The following is a 16,200-nucleotide window of genomic DNA, read 5'->3' on the forward strand; positions in this document are numbered from 1 at the left end:
TCAGCTTTATTAAGGCATTGACGTGTGTAAATCCATCCTTACCCTTTTCAGTCGCGAATTATGAAGGTTTGTAAATGTGTCAGGTGAAACGCATAGACCCTGTGTACTTAGATTTGTGCAGTGATAGTGACTGGGATTGACCGCTTCTTTCTCTTCCCTGTCGTCTGTCAGGACACGAACCTGCTCCGCAAGTTAGCTGGGCCACCGTCCTCGTCGGCCAACCACCAGGGGAACGGGACGATGGCAGCGGCGACAGGTAGCCGGAGCTCGGGCAGCACGACATCGGCCACGTCGGTAGGCGAAGACGACGAGTCTCGAGAGTGGGGACCTCCGGGACAGGTGCCATACAACCCCCAGGTCTGACAACACTTCAACTTGCCGTAATTTTCATTCGTATGACCAACCCTGTCATTATAGACTGCACTGCAACATTCTCTCTACCTACCTGTCTGACCTGTCAGTCAAATCAATCTAGCAATCATTTGGTCTATCAATCCATCCATCAATCAATCATTTGCTTCATTGACATTAATTTTTTACCTTATGCATTCAAGGTATGATGAAAAAAAAAATGGCAGAAGAAAAGGCTGGGCTCTGTTGCGGCGCAGTTGAGCTCTCGCCAACCACACTGCAGAAGTTGTACAGAAATGCACACTTTGCTAATACAGTTTCAACTTGCACAGTCGCCTGACGCATCTGTACACCTTGGAGTGACATAAAACTTTGTAATGTGCATTGTAAGTAAGATGTGATAAACGGTAAACAACCAGTTAAGGACATGGTATTGGCTTCTTCCCGATAAAGATTCAACAAACCTTGCAGTTGCTTCCGCTTTGTTGCAAGTTAGGTGTCTTGTTTTCATAGTGGGCTTCGCCGTCCGTGTCTGGTCAAACGAGATGGATGACTCGGCTTTTTCTCTTCCTTCCCGGCTGCATGCAGGTGCACGTGACATCGAAGCCTCCATACTCCTTCAGTTGCCTCATCTTCATGGCGATTGAGGAGTCGGCCGGCAAGGCTCTGCCCGTGAAAGACATCTATGCCTGGATCCTGGGCCACTTCCCCTACTTCCAGCGGGCCCCCACGGGCTGGAAGAACTCGGTCCGGCACAACCTCTCTCTCAACAAGTGCTTCCGCAAGGTCGACAAGGACAAAGGACAGGTGAGACATGGTGGGCACAGCAGGCATGAGGACGCAGAGAAGGAAAAACGGCAGGAATGGACCGTTTGCAAAATTTTGAGCGGACCTGTAGTGCCAGAATTGAAAACCTTGCACCTCGCTGCGTGATTGGAAAATAAGTGTTTCCGGCAGTGCACGCGATAAGTGACATCAAATGCAGCTGGTGCGTTAATAGTGTCGTTTGAGTGTGTGGAACTTCTGTCGTCTATTATTGAGGAAATCTCTGTCCTTTGATGGACTACGGACTTTCTCACAGTGCCGCATATAGAGCAAAAGACATTTGTAAAAAACTGTCGGTCGGTTCACAGCTGCCAGTTGACTGGGCATGTTTCGAGAAAGGCAGATAATTTCTTAAGTCTTATTCTTTTGAATGTGTGTGTGGAGCCCTTATGTGACGATATACTGCATTTGATGGACTACAATGTTTATGGAAGTGTAATTGATTAGTAGTCATTAACTTGCACACAATTGTGTACGCAATGTGTGTACGCAAGTTAGTTTTTCACGAGCTGTATATGGGCAGAGGTTCATCTTTGTCGCCTTCCTTTTGAGACATGCACATGTGTGTGTGTGTGTGCAGAACATTGGCAAGGGATCCCTGTGGTGCATCGACCCAGAGTTCCGGCCAAACCTGCTGCAGGCGATGCGCAAGACGCCCTGCTTTCCCTACACTCACCTCAACTGGGCAGCCCCTTCGACACCTCACTCAGTGCCTTCTCAAGACAATGGGTAGGCACTGACCGCAGCGACTCTAAAATCGCTGCCTTCCTAGTTTCTCATTGTCTCTCTAAACATTCTGGAACAACACTTTGATGCCTGACTTGTGTGTTGCAGTGATGCTTTTTGCTTTTTTCTCCAACCCCTTTGCGTGGACAAGTGAACTAGGCTGATTGCAGAGACATTGTCGTGAAAGGTGGCAACTTACGAGGCTGATCCTGATGATACCAGCGCGTGATGTATGTTCTATACTTGCAGACAACTTTCCATGGCAGTGAAGAGACAGCTACAGGGGTAAAGCATCCAAGCATGCTTTACAGTGCCAAGTACAGTAGGGGGACTCGAGAAAAAGAACTTGAGAAGCACACTAATATAAGGCGATATAGAGAAGCTGACAGGTTATTCAGATTCAGCGGGGATTGCTTGAAATGTAGAATATAATCGGAAGCCCCGGAAATGACTAATCGAGTAATCGGTGCCAAGCCACGCCACACAGCGAAATTCGCGCTGCCGTTAAGTCGTACCTCAGAGTCAAAATCACATACAGTGAAACCTCGTTTCTACGAACACTACATTAACAAACTTTTCAGATTAACAAACTTTTTCAGAAGTTCCCTGCTGACTGCTTATAGTTTCAATGTAAAATTATTTCAGTACTACGAATTTCAGAATACCGAACTTTTCAGAATAATGATCATTGTTCAGTTTCTGTGTAATGTTAACGCCTCAATACTACGAATTAATATTCCAAAATCTGGGGATTTTTTAGATTTCCATATATAATCTTTCATGGCAGCCAGAACAGAAGGCTAGCAGGTGATAAGGCACAGAAAGCGGATGCCACGGCACATGGGTTCGGAAAACCTGAGACGGCACCGGAGGAGAAAAACCCGGGAGGGAACTTTTTCCTTATTACGGAGGCGACGATGCATCAGGTTTCGCCAGCGCATGCTCTGCCAAGCAAGTGTTGCTTAGCAACAGAGGCTTGCCTTTTCCTTCTTCCGCCCTTCTTTCTGCACATCCCCTTTCTTCTTTTGCGCTTCTTTTTGCCTTTCTGCGGCCGTACTAGCTATGCGTGCTGAGAAATGTAACCTTTATGCAGTGAAATGTAACCTCCATTCTCCCAGGGATGCCCGGTTGCACTTTCCAGACAGTGTTGTTTACACGGGCTTGCTCTGGAATAGTTCAGGCGTCCAGCTCGAGCGAGACACTTGCGGTTTCCATGGCAAGAAATGTTAAAAAACAAACAAAAAAGAAACATTTCACTTTGGGGAGGTGACGTGGAGCTTCTTCTTTGTCAGTGGTAACGCTGATTAGAATGCAGGACTTTTTTTCAGGAGCACATTTACTTGTGTGCGCATTGCTTCCATAGTTTTCCCTTCATTGCCACAGCAAGTTGTCTTTAAGCATAGCAAGGGTCTTTATGTGGTCTGTTATGCTGGCTGATAATAGCATTAACCTGTAGAACTGGCCTGTAAGTGCGTCTAGCAGCATACCTTGGCATGTCAACTGTGAAGCTATCGCTTAAGTTTGACGGTCATGCTCGAATAGTTTCTGCCCCAATTTTGCCCAAAGGTCCATTTCAGTTTTCAATTCTCTTCACCTTACGCTATTGGTCGAGGCAGTACTGCACCGCTGCTGTCACTGGTCACTGCGACAAATGATGAGAGGAATGAAAAAAACTGAAATGGGAAGTTACAGAACACAGTCTCAAGATGTCATTTCCAGTCGATTTGCAGTTACTGCATTTCGATTAATTATTATTTTGAAGCTGTCTTTCTGCCGTATATTCAATCTCTATGCTTCAAATGTGTGTGGCTGTTTGTATGTGTTATTTGTTTTGCACATAGTACATGATGCTTAACTGTATGCAAGTTTATGCAGCTTCATTGAAATTATTACTTATGGCTTTTGGCAGCATGTAAACCATAGAGCGCATGCCTACTTTTACATTATTGAAGTGCCTACCGACTGTTGTGTTTCCCCCAAAATGTTCAAACCTCGTCAAGGGCGCTTTATTGAACTAAAGCTATTTCTGTGGAACCAATTGTGGACGTGAGTTGTTTAGCAGCACAAGGTTCTCGGGCGACAGAGCCCGAAGCAGTCGCTTGCGCCAAGTGTTGCGATAAAAGCCCGGGCTGGTTTAGTGGTTGCTGGCACCCAATTCTGTGCCCTCAACTTATGCGCCGGCCCGACAGGTCTTTAATGCCGTGCTTGTAACCATTTGTGGCAGAAACGTTGCAGTTTATTACTTTAAAGCACACGTTCCATTTAGTAGAAACCCAGTTCTTAGCACTAAGCTCAAGAAATGCGTCCTCAGAATCTGTTGCGGGATGCATTGATGTTCTGGGCAACACTTATCAGCGTTCCATTTTCTGCAGTCAACACTTATCAGCACTCTGGACAATGAAGTGCTGATAAGCATCACCTGCAACATCGATGCATCCTGGCCACAGATTTTGAGGATGCATTTCTCGAGATGGGTGCTACGCACAGGATTTCTGCTAAATTAATATTATTGCGTTACTACTCATCTTCGATTCCACGTTTGGAATGTGTGCTGTAAAGTGATTAATTGGAAGGTAATTAGAAATAGTTATGTCCACTAGTGCTAACATCACTCTGCAGTTTGTTTTGCAAGTAGCTAGTGTCCACCTCTTCAGCTGATGTGATTGAATTGTGATGTCTACCACAGGAGGCTTTTAAAAAGTTTGTTTCCATTTAGATAAATGACCCAGTAGGGAGTGTTTTCTCATGACAACACGACAAAAAGGAACACATGGTCAGAATTTCAAAAGGTGTTCCTTTTCCTGTAACAAGTTTTGTTTATTTGCTTCAAGTTGCCCCATGTTACCAGCAAACCTGTTCTACGTATTTAAAGTTGTAGCAGGTAATTTTTGCGAGCCTACTTGTGTTCATTTCTACATGCCAATTTCATTAGTAATTGTGCCTTTTCTTTGCAGTGATAAATCCTTGTCTCCAGACCCATCTCAAGCCCAGAACAATGTTCCGTCACCTAGTAAGCATCACAAACCTTTATGTTCTTTTTGTTGGTGATTGTGTGTCGTGAATTGGGTGAATGTGATGTAGCGATGTAATGTGGCAAGTACGAGGTTTCAAATCCATGATGGTAAAAGGACACTGCAGAGCAAAGTCCAATCTGTTTAGTTCGGTATTGTATTGCGTTAGAACCCTGTTTATTTGGCAAAAAGAAAATTGGCGATTAATAGTAGAGAAAAATGAAGCACAAGCTTTCCATCTCTGAATTTCGCACCGCACATGCGCACTAGTATGAGAGTGTGACGTTATCCATCTTTAAAGTATGTTTCGACATACAGGACACACTTGGTGGCAAGAACACTTCTAGAAAATTGGTGCACTTAAGCCTTTCATCCTTTTAGAATGCTCATTACCGATGAACAATTAACCAGTCCACGATTAGACGCTGTGAAAATCTGTTAAAGTCGCACGTACCTTTTGTTATCACAGCATCGTAATGTACAAACACAGTTCTTCATCGTTCCTCTTTAGTGTCCCTTTAATTTGGCATTGTGTTCATTAGTCAAACATAAATATAACGAATTTTCGAATATAACAAAGTAAATATGAAACATTTCTTCTCGATATCGCCATGTAGCAAATAAATGCTTATAAAAAATATTGGATATAACAGAGATATTTTCACGTCAAATCCAACGTCATTATAGTGATCTTCAACTTTAGTAGTACATTTCAGAGCAGTTTATAATGCGTCAACTTTGTCTGCTTTATATGCCTCAATAGATGCAGTTCGCTGAATTTTGATATAGATCTTGTTGGTGTAGTTAAATGTTGTGGGATAGATCCTCTTCATAATAAATCTTCAAACGATTTGTGATGGCATAAATATAAAAAAAAGAAAGCTGCTCCCTACCGTTGGTGGATATTGACCTTTTCTTTTAAATGCAAGATGCACTTATTCAAATCTGTGCAGTGTATGCCGAACAAAAGAATTTCTTCGTTACCGTGTATTAAGATGGGAGTATTACGAAGGTACTAATATGGCGAGAAAAGAAATAGCAGCGTGACGTTCTTGGGCAGCAAAGTGTACGCATGCTGCTCATGCTAAACGCTGCCATAAACTCTCGAGCTGGTTTAGTGGTTGTTGGCACCTGTATCTGTGCCCTCAGCTTATGCGCCGGCCCGACAAATGTTTCTGCAGCACTTGGAAACATAAGCACAGCCTGAACATTTTATGCAGGCCCTGACGTGTAAATTTGTTGTTTCAACATTTTCAACTGGTTGTGCCATGCGGCTGTTGAGTATTGGTCATCTGTGATGGCACCAAACAGTCAGCGGTAGTCATGGAACTGGTCATTGTTTATGGTGGCACTGATTCAGAAGCCTGCAATTCCTTCTCAGTCTTTTGCCCTTTGACTGTAATGCTTTCTTCTGTTCGTAAACATGACATTTTTAAAAATAAATATTTTGCCATTCATTTAAATTTAAGCACTATACTGTTTATGGTAAACTAGAAGAGCTACGCAAAAGCCGTTGCCATTGCTGCTTAGCACAAGATGGCGTTCACCAGAAGCATTGATGGCAACCGTTTTCGATTTTTGTCAATGTTTGGTTCCATTAGTTCAGTTATCGCAAAGCACCTGTGGAAGGAGTATGCGTGAAGTGCATATTTAAATTAAAAGACCCAGATAGTTAATACACTAGCCAACAAAAAGATGTAAAGTGTAAAGGGTTCACGCTTTACGGCCCAACATTTTGTTTGTAGCTGCTGCCGTAGCTCCACTTTCCACTTGGTTTACTGCATGGTGCTCACTGCTGTGTTTGCTCTCACGTTTGTGTGCTAGTGCATTTCAAGTTGTTTACAGAAATTACAGAAGGTCAGCAAATTCTTTTTTCCGCTAGAGCAGATGGCTCACCAATCCATAATCGCACCAAAAACAGCTATCACGGTTCTTTCTGTAAACGGCATCTGCTGGAGCATCTGAAGGGACAAATGTAATATATGAATTTACAACTTATGGAAGATTGCTGGTAGCCAGCATTGACAATTGGAAGTAAATGACATGCAATCATGTGTACTGTGTGCAAAGATAAATGGCATAATGCCATATATACTGCAGTTTTCATGTCGAGGTAAAAACGCAAGTGCACAAACTTGAACATTAGTAGTTTGTAGTACAGCAGCGGCAACAATGCAGCGTCGGGACCATTTTGGGCATGACAGAATGGTGATGGTGTCTGAGTCTAGTATTTTGCAAATTACCAACTCACTTAGTAAATCTCTTACGTACACTGCGCTTACTTTCTGTAACATCTGGTTTTTAATTCTTGGAATATGATGACTCGGGGAATAACTCGGATGCATTCCTTGCTGCAAAACGTCAGTCTGGCTCGTAGCAATATTGCTGTTCCCACGCAGTTGCAAATTCGTCCCCTGAAACTCTATAAATAGCTTGTGGCTGTTTTTGGAAGATGTCATTACATTTATCTGTGTAACAGCAAATGATCATAAAAACAATGAAATGAGAATGAAAAACAATGACATTGGTGAATGTAATTTGCTGGGAATGGTCATTAACTTTGTCCTGCGACAGTTATCGGAACGATTCAAAAGCGTGTGGACGTTGCAGTTGCATCCAGAGTCGGAGCAGCCTTTTTTTTTTTTTCCCATGGGAATCCAAAAGCAACAAAAAAATAAAAGCAAAAATTTGATAATTTGAAAATTATGGACAGTAGCATGATGCATTTGTCTTCTTACAGAAATGCACAGAAAAACGTAGAATTTTGTCTTCATGGTTATTGCCGTAATGACATTGCCGCCAACAGGTGGCACTGTATAAACTGCAGACATAGTTACTGTATCGGCCCCCTCTAGGGAGCCTATACAGTAGCAGCACCACTGCTTTCCGTGCACCGCTTGTGATTCTTGGTGCCGCTATTCGCCGAGCTACGTCACGTGGTCAAAACGGGCTCCACTGCGTTGTGGAGAAGCCAACACTTTGCAGGCACTCAGCAGGAACCAGTTGACCAAGCGCAACTGACAGCGGCATTGTTATTACAGTAGACTTCCTCGACTGCAGTTAATTCAATTTTTCGGTAAATTCCATCCCGGCCAAAGGTCCCATTCAGGGTCGAGGGTCAGGTTAAAGCAAGTAATGCACGAGTGCATCCAATTCCTGGCCTCATTCACCTGGATTGTATTTACTTTCATTCTTTATACACACAAATGTTGGACGTGACAGCACTATTGTTTTAGTACGCACATTCACATCTTTCAGCTGCTGCAGGCCATGATCACATGCATGCCTTATTATAGCTATTGTATGAAATCTTAGCGATAAATTTGACGCTTGCATTGGAATTATAAATGCTCACAGATGTTGCCACCATGCGCCGCTGTCTGTGTTGGCCACATGCAAGCGTAACCTCCAGGCTCGTAATCGCGAGTTGAGCGATCGACTTGTACTCGCAAAATAATAACGAATGAAAAGAAAGCAGGGGGAAAAAAGCCAGCTGCTTACGTGTACGGGGAGTGGCTTTCTTGCATAGCTTTGGAGCCCAAGATGACATACCTTCGTGGAACTCTCACTCCCTTAAGGAAGCCTATACAGTAACTGTATACCAACATAGCTGAAGCGCCATCTGTTTGTGGCTAATGTAATTACTCTTGGAATAAAATTCTTTATTACCAGAAAAGAAAGATTCTACGTCTGTTTGTGCATTCAGATGAAGGCAGAATGATAAAACGCTCATCTACCATGCTTTTGGAGGTTAAAATTAATCCAGTGGTTAAATAATTGTAATTAAATACCAGATAGGTCAAACTTAATACGGAGCGCTCCGGTACGGCGTACCTCATAAACCACCTTGTAGTCTCTGGATGCCAAACCTCACAATTAATTTTTTTTTTTTCAAACCAATTCATGCTGTTGTCTGTACTTTTCCAATTATTAAATTTTTCGCTTCTTCTATTACTTTTGTATGACCCTGTAGGTTTATCATGCAAGCAAGTATTTTGTTTACCGCACTTTAAACAATGCCCAATTTTTTTTTTAAGTAAAATTAATTTTGTTATTTCAGCACTCTTCCCCTTCCTGTCGAAGAGGCTTGCTGCATCTTCAACGAAAGGTTAGCGCAGGCTGCATTGTTATTGCTGCACGTACAATACAGTCCGCTGTTAAAGGGAACACTTAGCGAGTAATAGAGCCCATATAACTGGAACATCCTTTCTTTTTTCTCTTTTTACCTTTACTGGAAAGAAGTAGTTGACATAATTATCACTTGGGACGTTGAGATGAGTCCTTGGGTCTTTATGCCATATCTCGGAGATACTCAGTAACAGGATACTAACCGCGTGTTCCTTCTAACAGTAGACCAAACTGTCTGTTATTGTTGAAATCTTCAGTGAGCCTGAAGTGGGGACACTTTAGCTTTCTGTGTAGTGTTCTGACACTGGGATGATGGTGGTATTCTTTGTTGCATTGTCTTGATGGCTGTTTGCAGTTGAAAACATTACATTGATGACAAATGGGATAAGAAAGCCACGGCTTTTCAGAACTGTGTTCGCATTACGATAGCTCGTTAAATATCAGCTTTTCTGCAGTGTACCTTGCCAAGCTGATGGTGGCAAAATTTATTTCTTGCTGTGATAGGTTGTTATAGGAACGCACCTTACTGCACTTGTGGTGTTTGTCATGGCAGCGTTTCAGAAACTGGTACGATGTCATTCTCTCCGCAAGTCATGTTTGGTGTTGGTAACAATGCACCAGGTGTGTGGTGCTGCCCGTCTCGCCGGTTGTGCAGTCATATGGCAGTGAAGTAGTGGATTTTCGCATTCAGAGCGCACATGTGGTGGCCTTGCAGGTGCCATGACGACAGTAGTCCTTGCAGTTTTCCCACTGTACTTGGTACAAGACAGCATGCAGGAGAATGCCGAAGAGAATGCTATTGTGGATTTCTCTAGTGAAGTTAAGGGGAAGTTGGGCAGTGATGGTACCGCTGCACCAGTTGGGCCGAGAAGTGAACCCTGCTACATTTCAGTAAAATATGAGAAATCTGTGCCCACCCTGCACCCAAGGGGTTGCTCGGGCTTTCGAAAACAGAACTTAGTCCTCAAACGCCGTTTATCCGCACCATAGTAAGCGGCATGACGTGGACCAGCGGCTGTGTTGACTTTACGGTGGACCGAGTCAAGCCTCCTCAATTAAGCCTGTATTGTAGCGCTGTTTCGCCCTTGGGCTGTTGTCTATTTTTGATACATTCCACCCCACTGCGTGCGGGTTGCTTAGGCGCTGTTCAAGCAGCACCGAGCGATTCTGCTGGCGCCGAGCCAGACGCCGCGCTCCTCTCCTATGACCATTGTAAAATGCTAAAATGGTGATCGAAGTTGGGGCGCTGTATGGTGTCTCCTACAATTTTTCGAACATAACGCGCGTGATGTCGCAGGCATAGTGGCCACGAACAAATTTTTTGCTCTTCAATGTGTCGCCTATTGTTGGCGAGTCGATTTCACGGCTTTAAAAATTACAGACAGCAGCTACTAAGATTTTGGTCAACTCCGCATAAAACAGCAACTTTTGACGCTGGATACTGAACGAAGCACCGCTGGTTAAGCCTAGCTGCATCGTATGGCTGTAACAAAATTCGGTGCCAGCCGACGTGGTGGCAGCCGTGCAGGAGATTGTCGCGGCAAGGTGGCCTCCAGTATGTTCAGACCGGTAAGCTGCCTCGGTGATTGCGCGTGAGATCATGGGCTAGACTGGTGGCCGGTGGCCGAGATCGAGTCCACGGGCAACATGCCGGCCATTACCGCGAACGTTTTCACCAAACTGAACTTGCGCATCACAGCCTAATCGGACAGCGTTGCAGAGTCAAAGGTCGCAGCGGATGTATCTGCACTTCGCGATTGCGTGCGAAGCAAATCGAGCTGCGGGAGGAGCGAAAGCAAACCACCCCCACGGTGTCGACCATCGCGGTATTTCAAGTATGTGGTATTTCAAGTCAAACACAGCCCAGCGCAAAATTAAGTGAACTTTTTATACCACTAGCATTGTAAAAAGCAATTAAATTACTTTCTTCACTATTGTTGCCGTTTCTGGACTGCCCGGGCAATTATTCGGACGTTCTTTCGAGAAATTCAAAACGCTGGTTGGCAAATATTTTCTTCATGAAGTTTGACGCTCAGTATGCTAATTTATCATTCAAAGGCGAAAGTGTCTCCACAGACAAATCTGTCATGTGATGTAGGTGATTATGTAGCACGCCAGCCAAGAAGTTTATGAACCAGCAGCCACTTACTGCTTTCACATAGCTTGTCCACTGTAAAAGCTCCGTTTAATATAGCTTGCAATCGCTATAATAAACCAGCTCCGAAGATCCATTTTACTGCTCCAAAATGCATTTTTAGCTGCTCCGAAATGGCATGGGCATGTGTAGCAATGCACCGTATTGCTGAACATACCTTTATTTATAATCTATAGTGGCCATTCTGAGATTTACATTAATTTGGGTTCATTAGCAAGTGCACTTATGAGCAGTCCATTCTTTTAGCTCGACAGCTGATAGATAAGGCTCTCTGAGGTAGCATGTCCTAACTGCAAGGGAGGCTCTGTAACAAGTTTATATCTAAAATTGGTTACAGAGCCTCCCTTGCATGATCGGCGTCATAGCTGGGGTAACATGCAGCTGTTGTATTTTGTATCTGGTGGCCTTGCGCACGTTTGGATGTCACAAATAAAACTTCATTTAATGAGGCTTTGTCTCAGTGATACTGTAGAATGGGGCTTCTGCATATCCGACTTCGAATGAACTGTTTCAGTAACCTGTCTCAGTCAATATTTTTCTTTAACCAAAAGAGGCCGAAGGTCCTGATCTGCCAAGCACACTACAAACCAGTTCCAAACACCATCGTGCAGGAGTTTGGAATTCAGACCAGTGTGCGAAATTGAATGCCTCGGCATCTGCGATTTCCAAGGCTACTGGTGCTTTACGACACCAGTGTCCATTTCACCCCGCAGACAGATTTGCAGGGCTGTGTCATTTTGCTAACATTTAGCCATCTTAGTGTCTTCAGAGGTTTTAAAATTTAAATTTCAATCAAAAGGTGGGAGTGCATGTGAACTGTGTAGCATGCGCATTGCTCGTGCAAGGGGAAGGGCGGCGGGGGGGGGGGGGGGGGGTTGATTGTAGGCACAGGGAGTGAAATTTTTTGTTAGTACACGGCATCTGGTTTGAGAGACGTCAGAGACGTGCCTTGTGGGCTTTGTGAGATTTCGCGCGCACGAGTGCAGCTTTCTTGGAGTTTTTACACTGTGGAGAGGAGAATTACTCACACACGGGGAAGACTGGAATTTCAGCTTTGTCCCCTAATATCTTTTGGCATGGAAAGGGGATACTAGTTGCTCTTGTTTACACATTGTCAGTATTTTTAGGTTTGCACCCTTTCAGAATTGCAGTTTGTGTTTTCTAGTGCCAAGAGCATCGCCATGCACAGTCAGCTTTCGACAATTCATGCTGCAGCACCAATTTTAAAGAAAACCTTTCACTGCTTCCCTCAATTTGTGGGAATGTAATTAAAATTTCGAGGACTAGCAAGCCTGTAGTTCAGTTGTAGCACAGCTCACAGGACTTGGCTTGACAGTGTAGCTTGCTTGCAGCTGTTTTTTATCTTTCTTTTTTTTTTTTTTTTACTGCTACCTGTCTCTGGAAGTCCCCATGCTATTTGGCCCTTTATTAGCTCTTGTGTTGCTTTAGCAGATTTAAACACCATCAGTAGATCAGAAATTGGGGAAAGGTTCTGTTTGGAGCGCATGATTGTGTCAGAACCCTCTGGCCTGCAGTGCTCCTGATCAGACTGCCGCACAGGATGCCGTTTTCTGATGCAAAGGCTTTTTTTTTTTTTTTTTCTTCCCAGATCAGGATGTCGACGCCGCCGCCGCTGCAATGTTGGCTCTGCAAAATGTCCCCAGTATCCTGCCTCCTCTGAGTAAGTTTCTTTTGTCATTCGGCGAAGTTACCATGAACGCTGATCTTGTGGGCACAAAAGAAATTGCTTCCTTTCAGTGGTGGACATTAGCTTGCTTCTTTTTGTCCTTTCTCTACTGAGCAATTCTGCTCCCTTCTTTCACAGCAGTAGCTGTTTTGTGTTCTTTCGGTACTCAGTTCCCATGTATGCCTATCTGTACGCTGCACTACAAAACCAGACATCTTAAGCAATCTCCATACTATTGATGCAAACACCTACGTGAAAGTTGTCGAAAATGTTTTCAGCATTCGTTATCAGCTGGAAAGTTCTAACAGTAGCAATAAAGAATTGTAGCCCAGGTGCATCATTTTTAACCTGATATCACGATAACTCGGTTAACTTTTCATTGGTATTGCGCATTGCGCAGATCAATATGAAAGAGGGTCCCGCAGTCCATGACTGAGGCTAGGTGCCAGAGCTGGCTTGTCAGCAGACAACACCAGTAGGAATTCTTGAGCAAGTTGATTGATATATCATGTGTTCACGTACTCGCCAGCTAGCGTGTTGCTAATTTTGTTGTATACTTGACCTTAAAGGTGATGAGGAAGACGACGAAGAGGAAGATGATGGCTACCGGGACTCCCCTCCAAGCCCCGTCGTGTTCACCAAGAAGGACCTCAGGCTACGGTGAGTTTGCCGCTAGGGTGCTCAACTCTAGTGTCTTTGCTGTAACGCTAACCTCTTTTTCAAAGCATCATTAATCGAATAAATTCTGTGCGAAGTGGTGTGCTGCCGTATTTATAGTACAGTGAAACCTTGTTATAACAAAGTTGCATCGTTGTAAACATATGTCTATTATACACTGTAATACTGGCAAGGCAATATTTTATTGACTTTGTTATATTTGATTACTTGTTAATAGAGGTTCAGATAACCTATGTGATGTTTGTGTAATGTTGAAGTTCAGAAGTTCTTCTCTGCTGTAATTTTTTTTTCTGTACAAGCATGTGCTATAGTAAAATTTGTTACAATAGTCTTAATATTTTGCATGGACTGCGAGAACCCCTGCCCACAAGGCAGCTTTTTTTTTTTTTTTAATCTCGCACCCTTGCCACAACACCGAATAAAGTGAAGTAAATTTAATTCTAAATGACTGGAAAAAAAAAAGATAAAAGGAGTAATACAGCTTCCCTTGTTTCTGACATGCAACCTTTGACGTGAATGCAGAAATCTGTTCTTTCCATTCACACAAATTACGCACAAAGCTGTGCCTGACAACTTGGAACGTGCTGGAACCTGAGCACGAGTTCGATGTAGATCCACGGAGTAAAGACGGATCACAAAGGGTAAAGTTGGAGTCAATGTCTATCATCAGGTCGAAGCCAAGTTCTTTCGTAAATCTACCTTCACATCACGGATACCAAGCTCGTGTCGTTGAGCTGACACATGCACCACGTGTACTATCTCACAGTGTCTTTTGTTCGTCAGTAATCGCAGCGGCGAGGTGACACAGACCCCGGGCGGTGCCAATGCAACAGTGATCACGAGCAGCCCCAGCGAGGATCATACTTACAGTGCCTCGCTCTCGAATGGCCTCAGTGGAGATTCGGCCAACACCTTGTATCACATCGCCATTTCAGTAAGCACTTCTGGCTTTTCACTCTTGATTGAAGGGACATGAAAAATGAGATTGTTGAGGTAGATTGGCAAGGATTACACTTTTGAAGCTGCCAAGCAGGCTAGTATTTGCATGAGTGGAGAGGAGGCTTGCCAAGCTAGGAGTGATGCGGAAAAAGGAAAGGTCGCGAAGAGCCCTACCTTGAAAACTGCTGCACTAGTTTATCACATTACAGATTTTAGCAGCGTCTATTTGGGGAAAGTAAGTTGTTTATCGACAGGATAAAAATACAGTAGAACCTTGTTCGTGCGTTTTGTGAAAGCAGCAAAAATATTGCGAGAGAAGAAATGTACTAAGCGGAAAAACGTGCAATCCTAAGTCACTGAAAGATTTGGCAGCCTCAACCGTTGTTAACATCTTCATAATGCATGAAGCTGCCGTGGCAGGCGCTTACCACTCATTATCATGCATGTTTTGCACCTTTTCTTCTTCGCATGGGATGTAGTGGCCAGAAAATTTTATCACATGATTGCAGTTTGGCGATGCACTGAACGTTGGGGCCAAAAGACTTTTCCTGGAACGTCTTAACCGGTAAAAAAGAAGCGTAACTGTATTGGATCATTTTTTGCGTTCTCTCGCGAACGTCTGCGCCGAGAAATCGTACGAAACGGGATAGTATCAACGAGGTTTGAGTATACAGAATAGACCACTTATAACGTAACCGCTTACAGTGCCTTATATGGCCTTTCAGACTCCCGTTAATTTTCCCATAGCACTCTATGCATACGCGTATAGCTTATAGTGCAGTTGCAGGAGACGAAATACCGGTTAAAGTGTGGCTCCCTGGAAGTTCGGCAGTCAGCCGAGGCAGCAAAAAGGCGCGTCAAGCTCCGCGATGTCATGGGGTCGAACAAATGGCATCTGTACTCCACCAACATGATGCAACCGGCGTGTCTGGCACCGTTGGGCACATTCCAACGTTGGTGGCACATGAATAGCTTCGCTCCTATTTCTCGCATGCTGCGCCAGCCACACATCCCAGCATTCCTCACGCGAATGCACGTCCGCCGCCGTGGCTCTCTGCGCATTAACAGGCAGGGCGTCACACGCGCAAAAGCAAACATGAACACCATCTCACTAGGCAACCGCAAAACTCACTGTGAAAACACTATAGTGAGGAAGCGCGGCAGCAGCAGCAAGCGAATTGACCTTTGTGCTGCATCTCGCATCAACGCGAACTAAGCCGCGAAAACAGCACACGGTGGACTGCCCCCATCGCAGATGGCTTTCAAGATACAGCGGCCTCGGTGGGAGGTTGCAGTCACCCGGAATAAAATGCCCCCCCCCCCTCTCCGAAGCCATGCCCGCAATGGAAGACCGCGCGCTTCCTTCCTGCTTGCCACCTGCTCATGCGGGCGAGATTTAGCCACGATCGCCAGCTCACCCTCTCATGCTTTCACTCGCAACATACCGTATATACTCGTGTAAGGGCCGCACTTTTTTTTTTTGAAATTTTTGCTTGGTGCGGCCCTTACACGAATCAGGCCGACGACAGCTCGCCAAAGGTCTATACTGTTTGCGCAGCAGTAGAAGTGTGCAAGAGAGTCACAAATGACATGCCAGGAAGGTTTTTATTACGATTCCATGTCGCTATTGCTGTCCTCGCCTTCGGAAGAGCTTGCCTCGGCGTCTGCATCCCCCCAGAGACGATCATCCTCAGTACCGT

General features: G+C 44.4%; 1 protein-coding gene across 2 annotated transcripts in view; it reads left to right on the forward strand.

The window, feature by feature from the left end:
- The window catches only part of LOC119457824 (forkhead box protein N3), a 66,791-nt gene that overhangs the window by 40,069 nt on the left and 10,522 nt on the right, over window positions 1-16,200 (forward strand). The window contains exons 4-11 of one of the 2 annotated variants that reach the window (XM_037719569.2): window positions 172-357; window positions 940-1,158; window positions 1,757-1,905; window positions 4,857-4,912; window positions 8,974-9,021; window positions 12,806-12,877; window positions 13,453-13,543; window positions 14,345-14,495. In XM_037719569.2, the coding sequence (XP_037575497.1) occupies window positions 172-357; window positions 940-1,158; window positions 1,757-1,905; window positions 4,857-4,912; window positions 8,974-9,021; window positions 12,806-12,877; window positions 13,453-13,543; window positions 14,345-14,495 (972 nt within the window). The remainder of the gene's footprint in view (window positions 1-171; window positions 358-939; window positions 1,159-1,756; window positions 1,906-4,856; window positions 4,913-8,973; window positions 9,022-12,805; window positions 12,878-13,452; window positions 13,544-14,344; window positions 14,496-16,200) is intronic. The other variant, XM_037719572.2, reaches the window with a different exon arrangement.

This window comes from Dermacentor silvarum, chromosome 7 (genome assembly GCF_013339745.2).
Source record: "Dermacentor silvarum isolate Dsil-2018 chromosome 7, BIME_Dsil_1.4, whole genome shotgun sequence".
Taxonomy (NCBI): domain Eukaryota; kingdom Metazoa; phylum Arthropoda; class Arachnida; order Ixodida; family Ixodidae; genus Dermacentor; species Dermacentor silvarum.